The sequence below is a fragment of the Halichondria panicea genome, chromosome 2, assembly GCF_963675165.1.
Source record: "Halichondria panicea chromosome 2, odHalPani1.1, whole genome shotgun sequence".
In the NCBI taxonomy this organism is placed as follows: domain Eukaryota; kingdom Metazoa; phylum Porifera; class Demospongiae; order Suberitida; family Halichondriidae; genus Halichondria; species Halichondria panicea.
The window spans coordinates 7,844,378-7,858,091 of NC_087378.1; the positions used below are offsets into that span (position 1 = coordinate 7,844,378).

Here is a 13,714-nt window from a genome sequence, read left to right on the forward strand (position 1 = left end):
TCATAAAAACAGGTAAGTATCGTACACTGACTGTACTGTATGATAAGTTGCTGGTGCAAGAGTTCAACACTACTGTGGCTTCTCTTTTTCGTATTAATAGCTAATTAATGTACCAAGTATGCAGTCTCCCCTTAATTAATGACCTTATGAAGCACCTTCAGATTGCCATGGCTCAACAACTGAAAATAAGCTCAGTCCAACTGTGGAGAAAGTTGTAGCAAAACCTGATAATCATAGTCCTGTAAGTTACCATATTCTGTGAATAATAATGTCCTTCCCTGTGTTGCTGTTGCATGCCATTATAGTTGGTCTCTGAGTCTCATCCATTAATTACCTTTTCACTCTCAGATGAATCAATGGATATTTTCAAATTATGGAAAAGCTCAGGATCTATTGTGGCCTGCTAGGAGCGAATGGTGCAACTTGGGAATTGCTCTGGAAGTAGACCGAAACACACTGAAAAGCATCAACAAAACCCACCGAAGTAACTGCGATGACTGCTTCAATGTTATGCTTAAGAGCTGCTCAGAGACGAACAGCAGTATCACTTGGTCTGGTGTGTGTAAAGCCCTTAGGAAACCATCAGTGGCTCGTAATGATGTGGCAGAAAGTATTGAAGCATTTGTACGAAACAAATAATACCAAGCCTTCTTAGCGATAAACTGAAAGAAAGTTTATAGAGGAACCTTTATGGTAGAGACAGCTATTTAAAATACGGCTCAACACAAGAACTTTATGTTAGGATTTTTACGTTAGCTAGCTGACATGATGTAGCTATACAAAATAATTGTGTATAGCATGCAATGAATCTCATTAATAATATTAAATGAGGAAGTGGTTTAATTCTGAGCTAATTACCAGCTAGTTCTGGCACGACGGTGTGGGCCAAAGCTGCTGTGGGGCTGGGGCGTAGAGTCGAATGTCTCCTCTCAATGTCTCTCTGCTGGTTCTGGCATTCTGTTTGCTGCTTCAGTGTGGAGATGTCAAGCCCAATCCAGGACCAACAAGTAAGAACTATGCTTGCTCTAAGTAACTAAGATTTAGTTGTCTCTGTTTGCATGCATGGTAGATCCAGGTTATGAAGCAATGGTTGACTGTGGACAAGAAATTGTCAGGTCCCTATCTACAGATCCAACAGGATTTGCTGTCTCTTTTCTTAGTAAGCGATTGATATCTCCTACTATGCTCAGAGAGACAAATGAGCTGAATGAAACGAAAACTAAAAAAGCAAGCAGACTGTACACCGAAGTGTTAGAAAAAGTGGAGCAATATCCTGAAAAATACAACGAATTTGTTGATACACTCAAAGAGAAGAAAGAATGTGACACTGTTCTAAAACTTGGCCTCAAATACACTCTTCACGGTAGGTCGGTCATTGCTAGCATAGTTAGTGTGGTATACGTCATCTCATTGTGGTACTCATCTTTCCAGTAGAGGAAGATGCCAAACGTAGAGAAGTTATTACCCAAGAAAGCGAAAATGGTGGTGCTATTGTTAGAAGTGATTCTCTTGCAACATCAGACTTTAGCTCTCCACCCACCAGCCCAATGTCAATGTCATGGAGTTCTGCTTCTTCACCGTCTTCCTCGCTAACCGGGGGAAGTATGAAGCCTGTTAATGAAGGAGGTAAGGACACTTGTTATTGGCAACATAATGTGTATGTTGTTGGCTTTCATTTTCAGCATTGAATGCTCTTCGCAGTGCTAACTTAGTTGGTATGAGGCACCATTTCTCTGTGTTCATCACAAATGTTAAGAAGGGATTATCTACCAGTGATGTTGAGGGCTTGAAAAGTACATTGAACACTTATTATACAAATATGCTTGTGCTTGGAGATATTGAGAGTATTATTACTTACTTGGTAAACAAGAATTATTGGAACTATTTGAATTGTGAGCACCTTTTCTTGGTGATTGATACGTATGGAAATGATGCCTTGAAAAAAGAGAAAAAAGAGTTTGAAAAGAGGAGAATATCATATTCTGTTGCTACTAAACTTCAAGAGTATTTATCAGGAAGAAGAGATTTACTTTCTTACAAAAAAGAGGCTAGAGGTCGATCAAGTAATAAACACAGAAGAAGCAGCTCGGAGTATCGTGGCCAGTTATCTATGAAATTGGAGATAGATGTAAGTACAAGCTCATTAAACGACATTGAAAAGTTGTGGTCGAGATTAGCAAATGTTGGTTTACCCAAGATTGGAGTAGTTCTGGACAGTATCATTGCTGGGTGTGTCCATATCATTTGGACCATACTTCTTCCAAGCATTGCACTAGATTTTCGAAAGAAGGCTACGCAGCCTGGAGCAGCCGAGTTTTTTATGGTGAATAAAATTGTTCAAGTGATCCTAAATAAGGAATGTATTTATCCTGCTGGACACTTAACTTCTTCTTCAATTGCAAATAAACTGTCAGCATCGGAATCTATTGAAGAAGAGCCAGCTGAGCTGAGTGGATCAGAGGAGGAGCCGGATGAAACACAGGATGAAGAAACTGTAACAGCTGAACAATCTCTTGAGGAGGAGGAATCTACAGTGAATGATGCAGCTGAGGAAGTGAAGAGTAAAGAGAAGGATTCTAAAGACATCAGTGATGAGCCTGTGAAAAGTGAACCACCCACTAAAGAAAAGGGTCCTGGAATTGTGAGTATCCTGATTATTGTGTATTAATTCCATCAACTTGTCTTTAATATTTCCTTTAGCTGTCTACATGGGCTAGAAAATTCAAAGAAAAACGCCTTTTTAAAAAAAAGGTAGGATGTATTTAATTAAGAACTTGTTTGCATCTCATAATTATGTATATTTACAGACAATCTCGGATAAGTTACTGGCAGAATGTCGCAGTAAAAAAGCTGACATTAAAGTGGTGAGAGGCTACCTGGAGCAAGAAGACTGTGACGTCAATATCAGGGAAAATGATGACGTATGTAATAATATTATGGTGTTTGTCTCTATACTGTACAATGGCCCTTGACTTTAGTTCAAGTGGAGTCCATTGATGTGGGCTTGCGAGAACAAACACTTTGAGATAGGGAGGCTACTCCTGAAGTACCACCCTCAAGTTCATATTCAGGACAAGGTGTGTAGAAAACAAAATGACGTAGGTAGTATTGTGTATGTGTGTACAGAGAGGGTGGTCTCCGTTGGTGATGGCCAGTAGAGCAGGAGACCTGGAGATAGTGCAGGGAATAGTGGCACTGGGAGCAGAGATTGACCTGCCCACAAATGTGAGTGAGACAATTTTGTGTTGATAACTGATTGATGTGTGTCCAACAGGTAAAATGGACTCCTCTGATGTGGGCTGCTCAAGAGGGTCATGCAGAGGTGGCTAGATTTCTACTGGAGAAGGGAGCATTTGTGGATTTCCCTGACGAGGTATGAATAGTCAAACACCACTGTCCCACCCCTATAGCTATCTCATTGTCTGCCACACAGAATGGGTGGACTCCAGTCATGCAAGCCAGTCAGGAAGGTCATGTGGACGTGATCAATATCTTGCTGGACCACAACGCTAAAGTCAACCATCAGACTGAAGTAAGACCACCTAATACTAGCTGTAGCTAACTATACACAATTACTTTCAGACAACCTGGTGTGCTCTGATGGCGGCTGCTAAGAACAAGCACAGTGATGCGGTGGACACACTTCTAAAGAGAGGAGCTCAAGTGGACATACAGAGATATGTGAGTATCAGAGAAAATTATCTATTTATCGAATTGTTTACCCTTTACAGGATGGATCCACCACACTGCATGTTGCAAGCTATTACAAAGGCAACTCTGCTGTCATGAAGACCTTATTCAAACATAGAGCAAATATTGATCACCTAAATAAGGTAATTTTGTGGTGCATTGATATTGGCTTCTGATAAGCTACTGGTGCATGTCTATCAATCTACATTCCATGTATTGTGGTGTTTGTAGTAGTCCAATGTTTTGCCCCAAAAGTGGGTGGATACACTTCCATTATTCATCAGTTTTTGATAGAGTGTGACAACCATAATCCTGTGTAGGATGGCATGACTGCTCTGATGCTGGCCACTAACAAGGGTCACCTGGGTGTAGTTCAGGACCTCATTCAGGGAGGAGCAGACACTAACAAACAACACCCTGTAAGATCTAGCTTTCTAAAAATTGAAAAATTAGTTTTATTCCTCACAGGAGACAGGATGGACTGCCATTTTATTTGCTGCCAAAAGTGGTAAAATTAACATTTTCAAAGAATTACTTTACAATGGAGCAAAAACTGATATTGAGGTAAATTCGTCAATTCACAAAAACTGTTTTGTGTATATATTATTGTGTAAGTGTGTTTGTATTCCTAATGGTTTCACTTCTAGGGAAGGAATGTGGTTGATGTTGCAAGCATGTTCAAACGTGGAAAAATTCTTTCTGAGCTTAAAACATTTGAGCAAGCATCACACAGAATTGTAAGCTACCTGTATAATAATTATACTTGCAGCTACATTCAGTATTCTATTTGCCCCCAGATCTCCAGTAGTGTGAATCCACCAAGTTTAGAGGCAGCTGAGCCAACTTCAGTAGAACAAGAACCATCCATAACTGAACCAAAGGTTGAGATACCACCTGAGGAGGTCACTAAACCAGAGCAAAAGTTGGCTGAGGACTCCACAGAAGAGGTGATAATAGAGCCTCCACAGCTGCCTGACCCTGAGGCAGTGAAGCCTTCACTCTCCACCACTGAGGTTTGTGTGTTGTTATTGTGTGGTGTGGGTGACTCTAGATAAGATTGGGCACCCTCACTACACTGTGTGAGTGGTTGTGTACATTGCCTAGTGGTTGGTCTTGTACCTCAAGTAGGTGTTAATCCAGTTATGGTTTCTGTGCAGGCTAAGGAGAAAGAAGTGCCTGCTGTTGGAGAAACTGTTGTGCAGGCTATAGCTAAGGAAAAAGAAGTGGCTGCTGATGAAACTGTTACAGAACAAGTAACACAAGTATGTATCCCTCTGTAATGTAATGGAAACTACTATGATTATTTACCCTGTGTATTTTCAGGGGATGTCTCAATCAAGTATTAAAACCACAAAGGAGCAAATCAAGAAGTCATCAGAAGCCAAGAAAGTAAGGGAATACATCCCATTTTTTGATATAGGTTTACTCTTATCTTGTTACATAGGACATCAAAAGGCAGGCAGAGATTATTGACCTGCTACTGAAAGGACTCGATCAAAGAATGGCAGACCCACGCAGCAACATGTATCAGTATAAGCAAACCAACATTGCTAATGTTATTGGAGGCAGGAAAGGAGTGAAACCATCTGAAGAGATTACTCACAAACTAAAGGCACCGGAAATTACTCGACCAGAAATTACTCAACCGCTTAGTGGAATTATTACAACCACTCAGAGTGGCTTCACTCGGGTAGACCCTGATGATGATCTCTATAGTTAGCTGCATTTTTCAACTCATGTCAAGTGAATGCTTATAATACCACAAAAATGTGCACAATAAAAAATATTTTTGACATCTACACATTCTTTCAGTACTAATTAATGCTAAGAAGCGTACTAGCACTTGCACTATGGCTGATGCGAGTGCTACGCCTATGATAATAAACACTACATCTGAGAATGGACCAGAGCCCTGTGATGAGAAGAATTTTCTGAATGCCATTGCTGATCTAAAAGTGGAGAAAGTCCGTGATCTTGCCCTGCAGCTTGGTGTTGATACACCTTACTTGAATGACATTCAGAGCACAGACAAGGAGGAGAGGAAGATGAAACTGACTCAAGTGTTATTCTCACAGAAACGACCTACCTGGGAGACAATCATAGATGCTCTGGAATCTGAATGCATGAATGAGAATCACATTGTCCGAAAAATTAAGCGATTTTATTTTCTCAAAAGCACTTCCATTGATATCGATAGGCCAAAGTCACCACTAACACCAGTTTCTCTGCAACCGTTTCAAGGTTCGCTACATGAATATTTAGCGTCGTATAGATCTATTACATGATATGTATGACATGTTGAGGTTCATTCTTTAGACAAAGATTTCCCCGAATGTGAAGAGAAGGATGTTCTCAATGCTGTTACTAGGCTTGATGATAAGAAGGTGTCAAGCTTAGCAGTCCAGCTAGGCATTGAAAAGCCTCAATTAGACGACATTAGTAGCTGCTCTACGGAAACGAGGAAGTCCAAACTGGCGGAACTATGGTTTAGGCACGCTAAAGACAAGCCCCCAACTTGGGCATCTTTGTTGAATGCATTGAAGGCTCCTAGTATGCAAGAGGACTGGTTAGCTGACTATATCCGAAAGAAATACGTTGAGAGAGAGAGAGAAGTAATTTCCATGAACACAGACAACGAGGATTCTTTTCAGTTCCAGTTCTCCCAGCAGCAACTAGATCTAGAAAGTTAGTTGTTTTGATTATAAGAGAATGGGTGGCACTCTAGCTCTATCAATGTTTTGTTTAATGCAGGACCGATACTTGAACTGCAAGATACAGCTGCTGATGAACGAACACCAATGGAAATGGCAGGTATTACTGTGGTACAATTCCAGAATTTCCTTATCACTGTATTTTTCTTAGGCTCTGCTCCCGTTGTAGATGTCTCTGAGCTCAAAGACAAATTACAAGCACATGCCAATAAACAGAATAGAGCACAAATCAAGGAATCCTTTGAGAACCTACTCGATAAAATTGCCAATGAATTAAAGAGTTACAATATCCGTTCTAGTGAAGTTAAAGATCATGTCCAAAAGTTTATTGATAGTCGCCCTAGTTTTCTCCGCACCAAGAATCGTCGACAAATACAAATCAATAATCTTTTTAACGAAATTAGCAGGAATAAATTATGGAGTTTCGACAATTGTGGTCTTGTTCAACATGTCACTGGCATCAAGGGGGCTGTTCAATCAAAAGTCAGAATGCGTACTTGGTTGCAAAAATACAAGAAAGAGTATAATGCATATTGTGTTTCAGAAAAACTAGCTGTAATCATCCCGTATCATTTTGAAGAGGGGTTCGACAATGATTTAGATCGATATCCTACTCATCTCAAACAAGAGCTCAAACTACATGTTAAATATATGGTTATCGATGATGACTCACTGAAGTACATTGATGATCTATGGGAAGTAATCGTAGAGAGTTTCAAGATCCCCTCTATGACAGCTCTACTAAAAAGCATTGTACACAATTGCTTGATAATCACATGGCTAATAGAACCGAGTTGGGCTTGCTGCATACTGAGTGAAATATTTGGTTCGATTTCGTTTTTCACAAAACATTTGATAACCAAAGTGTTGCTTGGAGACGTTTGTATTTATGATGAGCACAGTGGAATTATTGCGGACAACAAAGTAAGTATTCCATAATGACATGTAGTGACATTTGATCGTACAATTTTATAGGTTCTGGGTACTTTGTGGCTAAGGCAGGCAAGCTTGAGTGGTCGAATTCAAAAATTTAAGGAAGTACTTGCTCAGCCAATGATAGACATTAATACAGTCCTCTCTTCCGTAAGTGATTAATTAATTAAATAACTAATTATTTGGGTGTATTGATCACTGCATGTCCTGTCCAGGATGGAGCCACACCTCTCACCATTGCCTCCATGTGTGGTCATGTGGAACTAGTGGAGTTCCTCCTGAGCAATGGGGCTGACTCAAATATTAAAATGGTTTGTCTATATAGTTGCGCCAGTTTAGGCGCATTTAGGGTTTCCATGCAATATATAGATATACGATTTTTGTTTTGCTTGCATTGTAGGCCAATGGACAAACGGTGCTGCACCTGGCCGCACTTGAGGACTACCCAGATGTGGTGGAATTACTTCACACACACAACCGTGAGCTAGCTGGAGAACGTGATCAGGTAAGCCAATAATATAAATGCCATGTATTCATCTTCTCCTCAACAGAATGACTACTCAGCTTTGATGGAGGCAGCTGCTCATGACCATGTTGATGTCATTCTTGTACTAGTGTCCCAGCAGGATGATCTAGGAGACACAGAAATCCCTACCTTGGTGAGTAGCTACTACCTTTTACTATTTTTCAACAATTATTTTTAGAATGAGGCTTTCCATCTTGCTTTGATAAAAGGGCACACTGACTCTGTCGAGATTCTTCAGAAACACGGAGCCAACACTTTGAACACTGCTGAGGTTTGTGTACATAATTATATGTATGTAGATAATAACCATGGTAACAGGAGGGGGAAAGTCCACTGGTAGTAGTAGCTGGTACTGAGCACAAAGATGAAGTGGAGAGTACTATCTCGGATAAGTTACTGGCAGAATGTCGCAGTGAGACAGCTGACATTGAAGTGGTGAGAGGCTACCTGGAGCAAGAAGACTGTGATGTCAATATCAGGGAAAATGATGACGTATGTAATAATTATGGTGTATGACTACTTGTTTGTAATGGCTCTTGTATACTGTAGTTCAAGTGGAGTCCATTGATGTGGGCTCTTGAGAATAAACACTTTGAGATTTGCAAACTGCTTCTGGAGTACAAGCCTCAAGTTCATATTCAGGACAAAGTGTGTTGGCAAATAAAATAACGTAGGATACTATGTAATGTTCTTTATGTGTGTGTACAGAAAGAGTGGTCTCCGTTGGTGCTGGCTTGTAGAGCAGGAGACTTGGAGATAGTGCAGGGAATAGTGGCACTGGGAGCAGAGATTGACCTGCCCACAAATGTGAGTGAGACAATACCTGCATTGTGTGTTATGGTAGTAACTGTCTAACAGACAAAATGGACTCCTCTGATGTGGGCTGCTCAAGAGGGTCATGCAGAGATGGCTACATTTTTACTGGAGAAGGGAGCATTTGTGGATTTCCCTGACGAGGTATGAATAGTTAAACACCACTGTCTCCCCTATAGCTATCTTATTGTCTGCCACACAGAATGGGTGGACTCCAGTCATGCAAGCCAGTCAGGAAGGTCATGTGGACGTGATCAATATCTTGCTGAACCACAACGCTAAAGTCAATCATCAAACTGAAGTAAGACCAGCTAGTGTTACAGACTATACGTTCATATACTTTGTGCTACTTTAATTCAGACAACCTGGTGTGCTTTGATGGCGGCTGCTAAGAACATGCACAGTGATGCGGTAGACACACTTCTAAAAAGAGGAGCTCAAGTGGACATACAGAGAGATGTGAGGATCAGAGAAAAGGAACTACTCATCTAATTTTGTTATTACCCTTTACAGGATGGATCCACCACACTGCAAGTTGCAAGCTATTACAAAGGCAACTCTGCTGTCATGAAGACCTTAATCAAACATGGAGCAAATATTGATCACCTAAATAAGGTAAGTTGTTCATGTGGTACATTTTCCATTCACATGATTGGCTTCTGATAAGCTACTGGTGCATGTCTATCAATCTACATTCCATGTACATGTACTGTTTGTGGTCAAGAGGGGGTGTACTATTATTCATCTGTGCTTGATGAAGTGACAACATAATCCTGTGTAGGATGGCATGACTGCTCTGATGCTGGCCACTAACAAGGGTCACCTGGATGTAGTGCAGGACCTCATCCAGGGAGGAGCAGACACTAACAAACAACACCCTGTAAGATCTAAAGAAATTATTTTATCATAATTTATCTCTCCTCACAGGAGACAGGATGGACTCCCATTTTCTTTGCTGCCAAAAGTGGTGAAATGGATATTTTCAAAGAATTACTTCATAAGGGAGCAAGAACTGAAATTGAAGTAAATACTTAATAAACTGTTTTGTGTATATTGTGTAAGCGTGTTGTAGATTTTGACCTAATGTGTTTCACTTCCAGGGAAGGAATGTGGTTGATGTTGCAAGCATGTTTAAACGTGAAGAAATGCTTTCTGAACTCAAAACATTTGAGCAAGCATCACACAGAATTGTAAGCTAGCTAATTGTATATACTTGCAGCTATATTCAGTCTATTTTCCCCCAGATCTCTAGTAGTGTGAATCCACCAAGTTTAGAGGCAGCTGAGCCAACTTCAGTGGAACAAGAACCATCCATAACTGAACCAAAGGTCGAAATACCAACTGAGGAGGTTACTAAACCAGAGCAAAAGTTGGCTGAGGACTCCACAGAAGAGGTGATAATAGAGCCTCCACAGCTGCCTGACCCTGAGGCAGTGAAGCCTTCACTCTCCACCACTGAGGTTTGTGTGTTGTTATTGTGTGGTGTGGGTGACTCTGTGAACTAGATAAGATTGGGCACCCTCACTACACTGTGTGAGTGGTTGTGTGAGTGGTTGTGTACATTGCCTAGTGGTTGGTCTTGTACCTCAAGTAGGTGTTAATCCAGTTATGGTTTCTGTGCAGGCTAAAGAGAAAGAAGTTGATGTGACTCCTGTACCTGTTGTTGAAACTTTTACAGTGAAACAAGAGACAAAAGTATGCATTTCCCTCTGTAATTGATAATTTTATTAATTAAATATAATTTCAGGAGTTGTCTCAAATGGACACAAAAGCCACAAAGGAGAAGACATCAGAAGCCAAGAAATCCTCCAAAGTAAATAACTATTTTGTTATTACATAGCTTCACTCTCATCTTGTTACGCAGGACATTGAAAAAGAGGCAAAGATTATTGAGCTCTTGCTGAGGGGATTTGCTAATAGGATGGCGAATCCATCTAGCAATAAATATCGATATGAAGAGACCAACATCGCTGATGTCATTGGAGGGAAAGGATTGAAATCATCTGAAGAGATTACTCATAAACTAGCAGCGCCAGAAGTGGCTAAACATTTTAGTGGAACCTCTAGTATTCAGAGGGCCATTGCTATTTCCGAAGATCCCGATGATGATCTTTATATTTAATGGAGTATTATTGTCAAGAGTTTATTTATAAATTTATGCATATTTTCTTAACCCTGTAGCTGCACAATAATTATTCTAATTATTATGTGTGGGTGTGTTTTTCAGGTTATCCTTTGAATTTATAGCTAGCTGTATACATTTATAGGTACGTACAGCTACCGTGTAGATATATGTATTACAGTAGGTATGCATAGCTTTACGATCAACTAGATCTAGCTACACCTGGAGCAGCAGCTAGCTACACATCATGTCTGAGCTTCAGTGCACCATAGCAAATGTGAGTAATGAAATTGTTGAAGTGATTCAAATTCGCCAATTGGGTACTCAATTGGAACTGTCACCTTCCCAACTGGATGAAATTGAAGCATATCCTAAGCATGAGCAACGACTGAGACTAGTCGAGGCTTGGTTTCAACAAGATCCGACTGTGACTTGGGAAAATCTGGTAGCAGCACTTAGAGCTCCATCTATAGGAGACAATACTATTGCTCTAGACATTGAGAAGCGTTACATAACAATCAGGTCTCCACCTTCAAGTCCGCAGTTGGAAGAGGAAACGAAAGATAATAAAGCAGGTACGTCAGTTAATTGTTAATTATTAGAGATTAACTATTATTTATCTCAGCAGTGAAGGCCCTCAAACGAAAAAACAGTTTTGTGATCAAAGATAAATTTGTTGACCTTTTTATTGAAACAAAAAACATCTTGAAGCAAAGTAATGTCACTATTATCGATTTCAAACTTCGACTAAGGATGCTTTGTGGCGATGTGCCAGACTTGGATGATTTTGATAAGATTTTTGACTATTATGTGAACAGTGCGGAATGGTCTCATATGAATAGTGATGTTCTGTGTCAACTTATTGAAAAATTTGGGGACGAAAAGTTGAAAAAGCTGAGAAAGGAATTTGAAGATAAGAAGGCAGGATATTTAGCAACCACTAAAATCAGTGACTACATTACAAAGAATGAGGTTTTAAATCAAAGTAACTGCACTAGAGGTCGCCGAAGGAGCAGTAAAGGCTATCGAGACCAGCTAGCAATGAAGCTGAAACTTGAGGTGAACATAAGTACGCTGGCTTTGAAATACATTACTGACCTGTGGAAGAAATTGGCTTACCTAAACCTACCTAACATTTATTTGATTTTAGACAGTATTGTTAGCGGTAGTCTTTGGGTTACATGGTCTATTACTCTTCCACGTATTGCTTCTGAATTTCAAAACAAAGTGAAACATCCAGAAGCTTTGAAATTCTTCAAAGACAACCTCATTGTTCAAGTAATACTTAATGGTCAGTGTCTGTATTCTGCAAATGGAGAAGAATTAACTGACTCCATAAAAAGCTATCCCTCTGTGTTTTCACCATCCGGATCTATTGATGAAGACGTGACTACAAATAATGAACCATTCAGAAAGAAGGTAAATAGGCGTCGTGAGTATACTTAATTGTCATTGTGTATTCCATAACTTGCCGTTAATGTTTTCTTTAGGTATCTAAATTTATTAGAAAAATCAAAGAAAAGAGCCCTTTTAAAAAGAAGGTTAGTGTTTTTAATTAATCAATTTCATTTAATTTACATCATCTCTATAATATTATTTACAGAGAATCTCGGAGAAGTTACTGGCAGAATGTCGCAGTGAGACAGCTGACATTGAAGTGGTGAGAGGCTACCTGGAGCAAGAAGACTGTGACGTCAATATCAGGGAAAATGATGACGTATGTAATAATATTATGGTGTTTGCCTCTAGAGATACTGTATAATGGCCCTTGACTTTAGTTCAAGTGGAGTCCATTGATGTGGGCTTGTGAGAACAAACACTTTGAGATAGGGAGGCTACTCCTGAAGTACCACCCTCAAGTTCATATTCAAGACAAGGTGTGTAGAAAACAAAATGACGTAGTTAGTATTGTGTATGTGTGTACAGAGAGGGTGGTCTCCGTTGGTGATGGCCAGTAGAGCAGGAGACCTGGAGATAGTGCAGGGAATAGTGGCACTGGGAGCAGAGATTGACCTGCCCACAAATGTGAGTGAGACAATTTTGTGTTGATAACTGATTGATGTGTGTCCAACAGGTAAAATGGACTCCTCTGATGTGGGCTGCTCAAGAGGGTCATGCAGAGGTGGCTAGATTTCTACTGAAGGAGGGAGCATTTGTGGATTTCCCTGATGAGGTATGAATAGTCAAACACCACTGTCCCACCCCTATAGCTATCTTATTGTCTATCACACAGAATGGGTGGACTCCAGTCATGCAAGCCAGTCAGGAAGGTCATGTGGACGTGATCAATATCTTGCTAGACCACAACGCTAAAGTCAACCATCAAACTGAAGTAAGACCACCTAATACTGTAGCAAGCTATACGTTCATATATTTTGATTCAGACAACCTGGTGTGCTCTGATGGCGGCTGCTAAGAACAAGCACAGTGATGCGGTGGACACACTTCTGAAGAGAGGAGCTCAAGTGGACATACAGAGAAATGTGAGACTGAGAAAATTTAATCATCTACTCATCTTCACCCTTTACAGGATGGGTCCACCACACTGCAAGTTGGAACTTACTATAAAGGCAACTCTGCTGTCATGAAGACCTTAATCAAACATGGAGCAAATGTTGATCACCTAAATAAGGTAATTTGCAGACTTTTTGTGATATTGGCTTCTGATAAGCTACTGGTGCATGTCTATCAATCTACATTCCATGTACTTTGTGTTTGTGGTGATTCTAGGCAAGTTTTTGCCCCAAAAGTGGGTGGATATGCTGCCCCAAAAGTGGGTGGATATGCTTCCATTATTCATAAGGTCATTGTCTTTGATAGAGTGTCATAATCCTGTGTACTGTACTAGGATGGCATGACTGCTCTGATGCTGGCCACTAACAAGGGTCACCTGGGTGTAGTGCAGGACCTCATCCAGGG

The 13,714-nt window shown here is 40.3% G+C and overlaps 2 protein-coding genes across 2 annotated transcripts in view; both read left to right on the forward strand.

The window, feature by feature from the left end:
* The window catches only part of LOC135332271 (uncharacterized), a 36,861-nt gene that overhangs the window by 21,760 nt on the left and 1,387 nt on the right, over positions 1-13,714 (forward strand). Inside the window, exons 28-59 of the mRNA XM_064527645.1 lie at positions 3,127-3,225; positions 3,275-3,373; positions 3,434-3,532; positions 3,583-3,681; positions 3,732-3,833; positions 4,011-4,109; positions 4,159-4,254; positions 4,338-4,427; positions 4,488-4,703; positions 4,848-4,952; positions 5,014-5,079; positions 5,135-5,405; positions 5,485-5,931; positions 6,007-6,375; positions 6,442-6,501; positions 6,553-7,325; positions 7,377-7,484; positions 7,550-7,645; positions 7,735-7,839; positions 7,886-7,993; positions 8,039-8,131; positions 8,179-8,352; positions 8,410-8,508; positions 8,569-8,667; positions 8,719-8,817; positions 8,876-8,974; positions 9,034-9,132; positions 9,187-9,288; positions 9,455-9,553; positions 9,601-9,696; positions 9,774-9,863; positions 9,918-10,133. Coding sequence (XP_064383715.1) covers positions 3,127-3,225; positions 3,275-3,373; positions 3,434-3,532; positions 3,583-3,681; positions 3,732-3,833; positions 4,011-4,109; positions 4,159-4,254; positions 4,338-4,427; positions 4,488-4,703; positions 4,848-4,952; positions 5,014-5,079; positions 5,135-5,405; positions 5,485-5,931; positions 6,007-6,375; positions 6,442-6,501; positions 6,553-7,325; positions 7,377-7,484; positions 7,550-7,645; positions 7,735-7,839; positions 7,886-7,993; positions 8,039-8,131; positions 8,179-8,352; positions 8,410-8,508; positions 8,569-8,667; positions 8,719-8,817; positions 8,876-8,974; positions 9,034-9,132; positions 9,187-9,288; positions 9,455-9,553; positions 9,601-9,696; positions 9,774-9,863; positions 9,918-10,133 — 4,872 coding nt within the window. The remainder of the gene's footprint in view (positions 1-3,126; positions 3,226-3,274; positions 3,374-3,433; positions 3,533-3,582; positions 3,682-3,731; positions 3,834-4,010; positions 4,110-4,158; positions 4,255-4,337; positions 4,428-4,487; positions 4,704-4,847; positions 4,953-5,013; positions 5,080-5,134; positions 5,406-5,484; positions 5,932-6,006; positions 6,376-6,441; positions 6,502-6,552; positions 7,326-7,376; positions 7,485-7,549; positions 7,646-7,734; positions 7,840-7,885; positions 7,994-8,038; positions 8,132-8,178; positions 8,353-8,409; positions 8,509-8,568; positions 8,668-8,718; positions 8,818-8,875; positions 8,975-9,033; positions 9,133-9,186; positions 9,289-9,454; positions 9,554-9,600; positions 9,697-9,773; positions 9,864-9,917; positions 10,134-13,714) is intronic.
* LOC135332139 (uncharacterized) lies at positions 641-2,994 on the forward strand. Its single transcript, XM_064527480.1, has 7 exons — positions 641-1,007; positions 1,070-1,363; positions 1,432-1,626; positions 1,683-2,641; positions 2,701-2,748; positions 2,806-2,921; positions 2,979-2,994. The coding sequence occupies exons 1-6, from the start codon at positions 920-922 to the stop codon at positions 2,866-2,868; spliced, it is 1,647 nt and encodes a 548-aa protein (XP_064383550.1). The 5' UTR covers positions 641-919; the 3' UTR covers positions 2,869-2,921; positions 2,979-2,994.

What these genes read in the sequence shown, in the direction of transcription:
- LOC135332139 (XM_064527480.1), top strand. Translation starts at nt 920, where the DNA reads ATGTCTCCTCTCAATGTCTCTCTGCTGGTTCTGGCATTCTGTTTGCTG. An exon ending in CCTCAAATACACTCTTCACG is followed by an intron (nt 1,364 to 1,431) that starts GTAGGTCGGTCA and finishes TCATCTTTCCAG; the next exon opens with TAGAGGAAGATGCCAAACGT. An exon ending in AAAAACGCCTTTTTAAAAAA is followed by an intron (nt 2,749 to 2,805) that starts AAGGTAGGATGT and finishes ATGTATATTTAC; the next exon opens with AGACAATCTCGGATAAGTTA.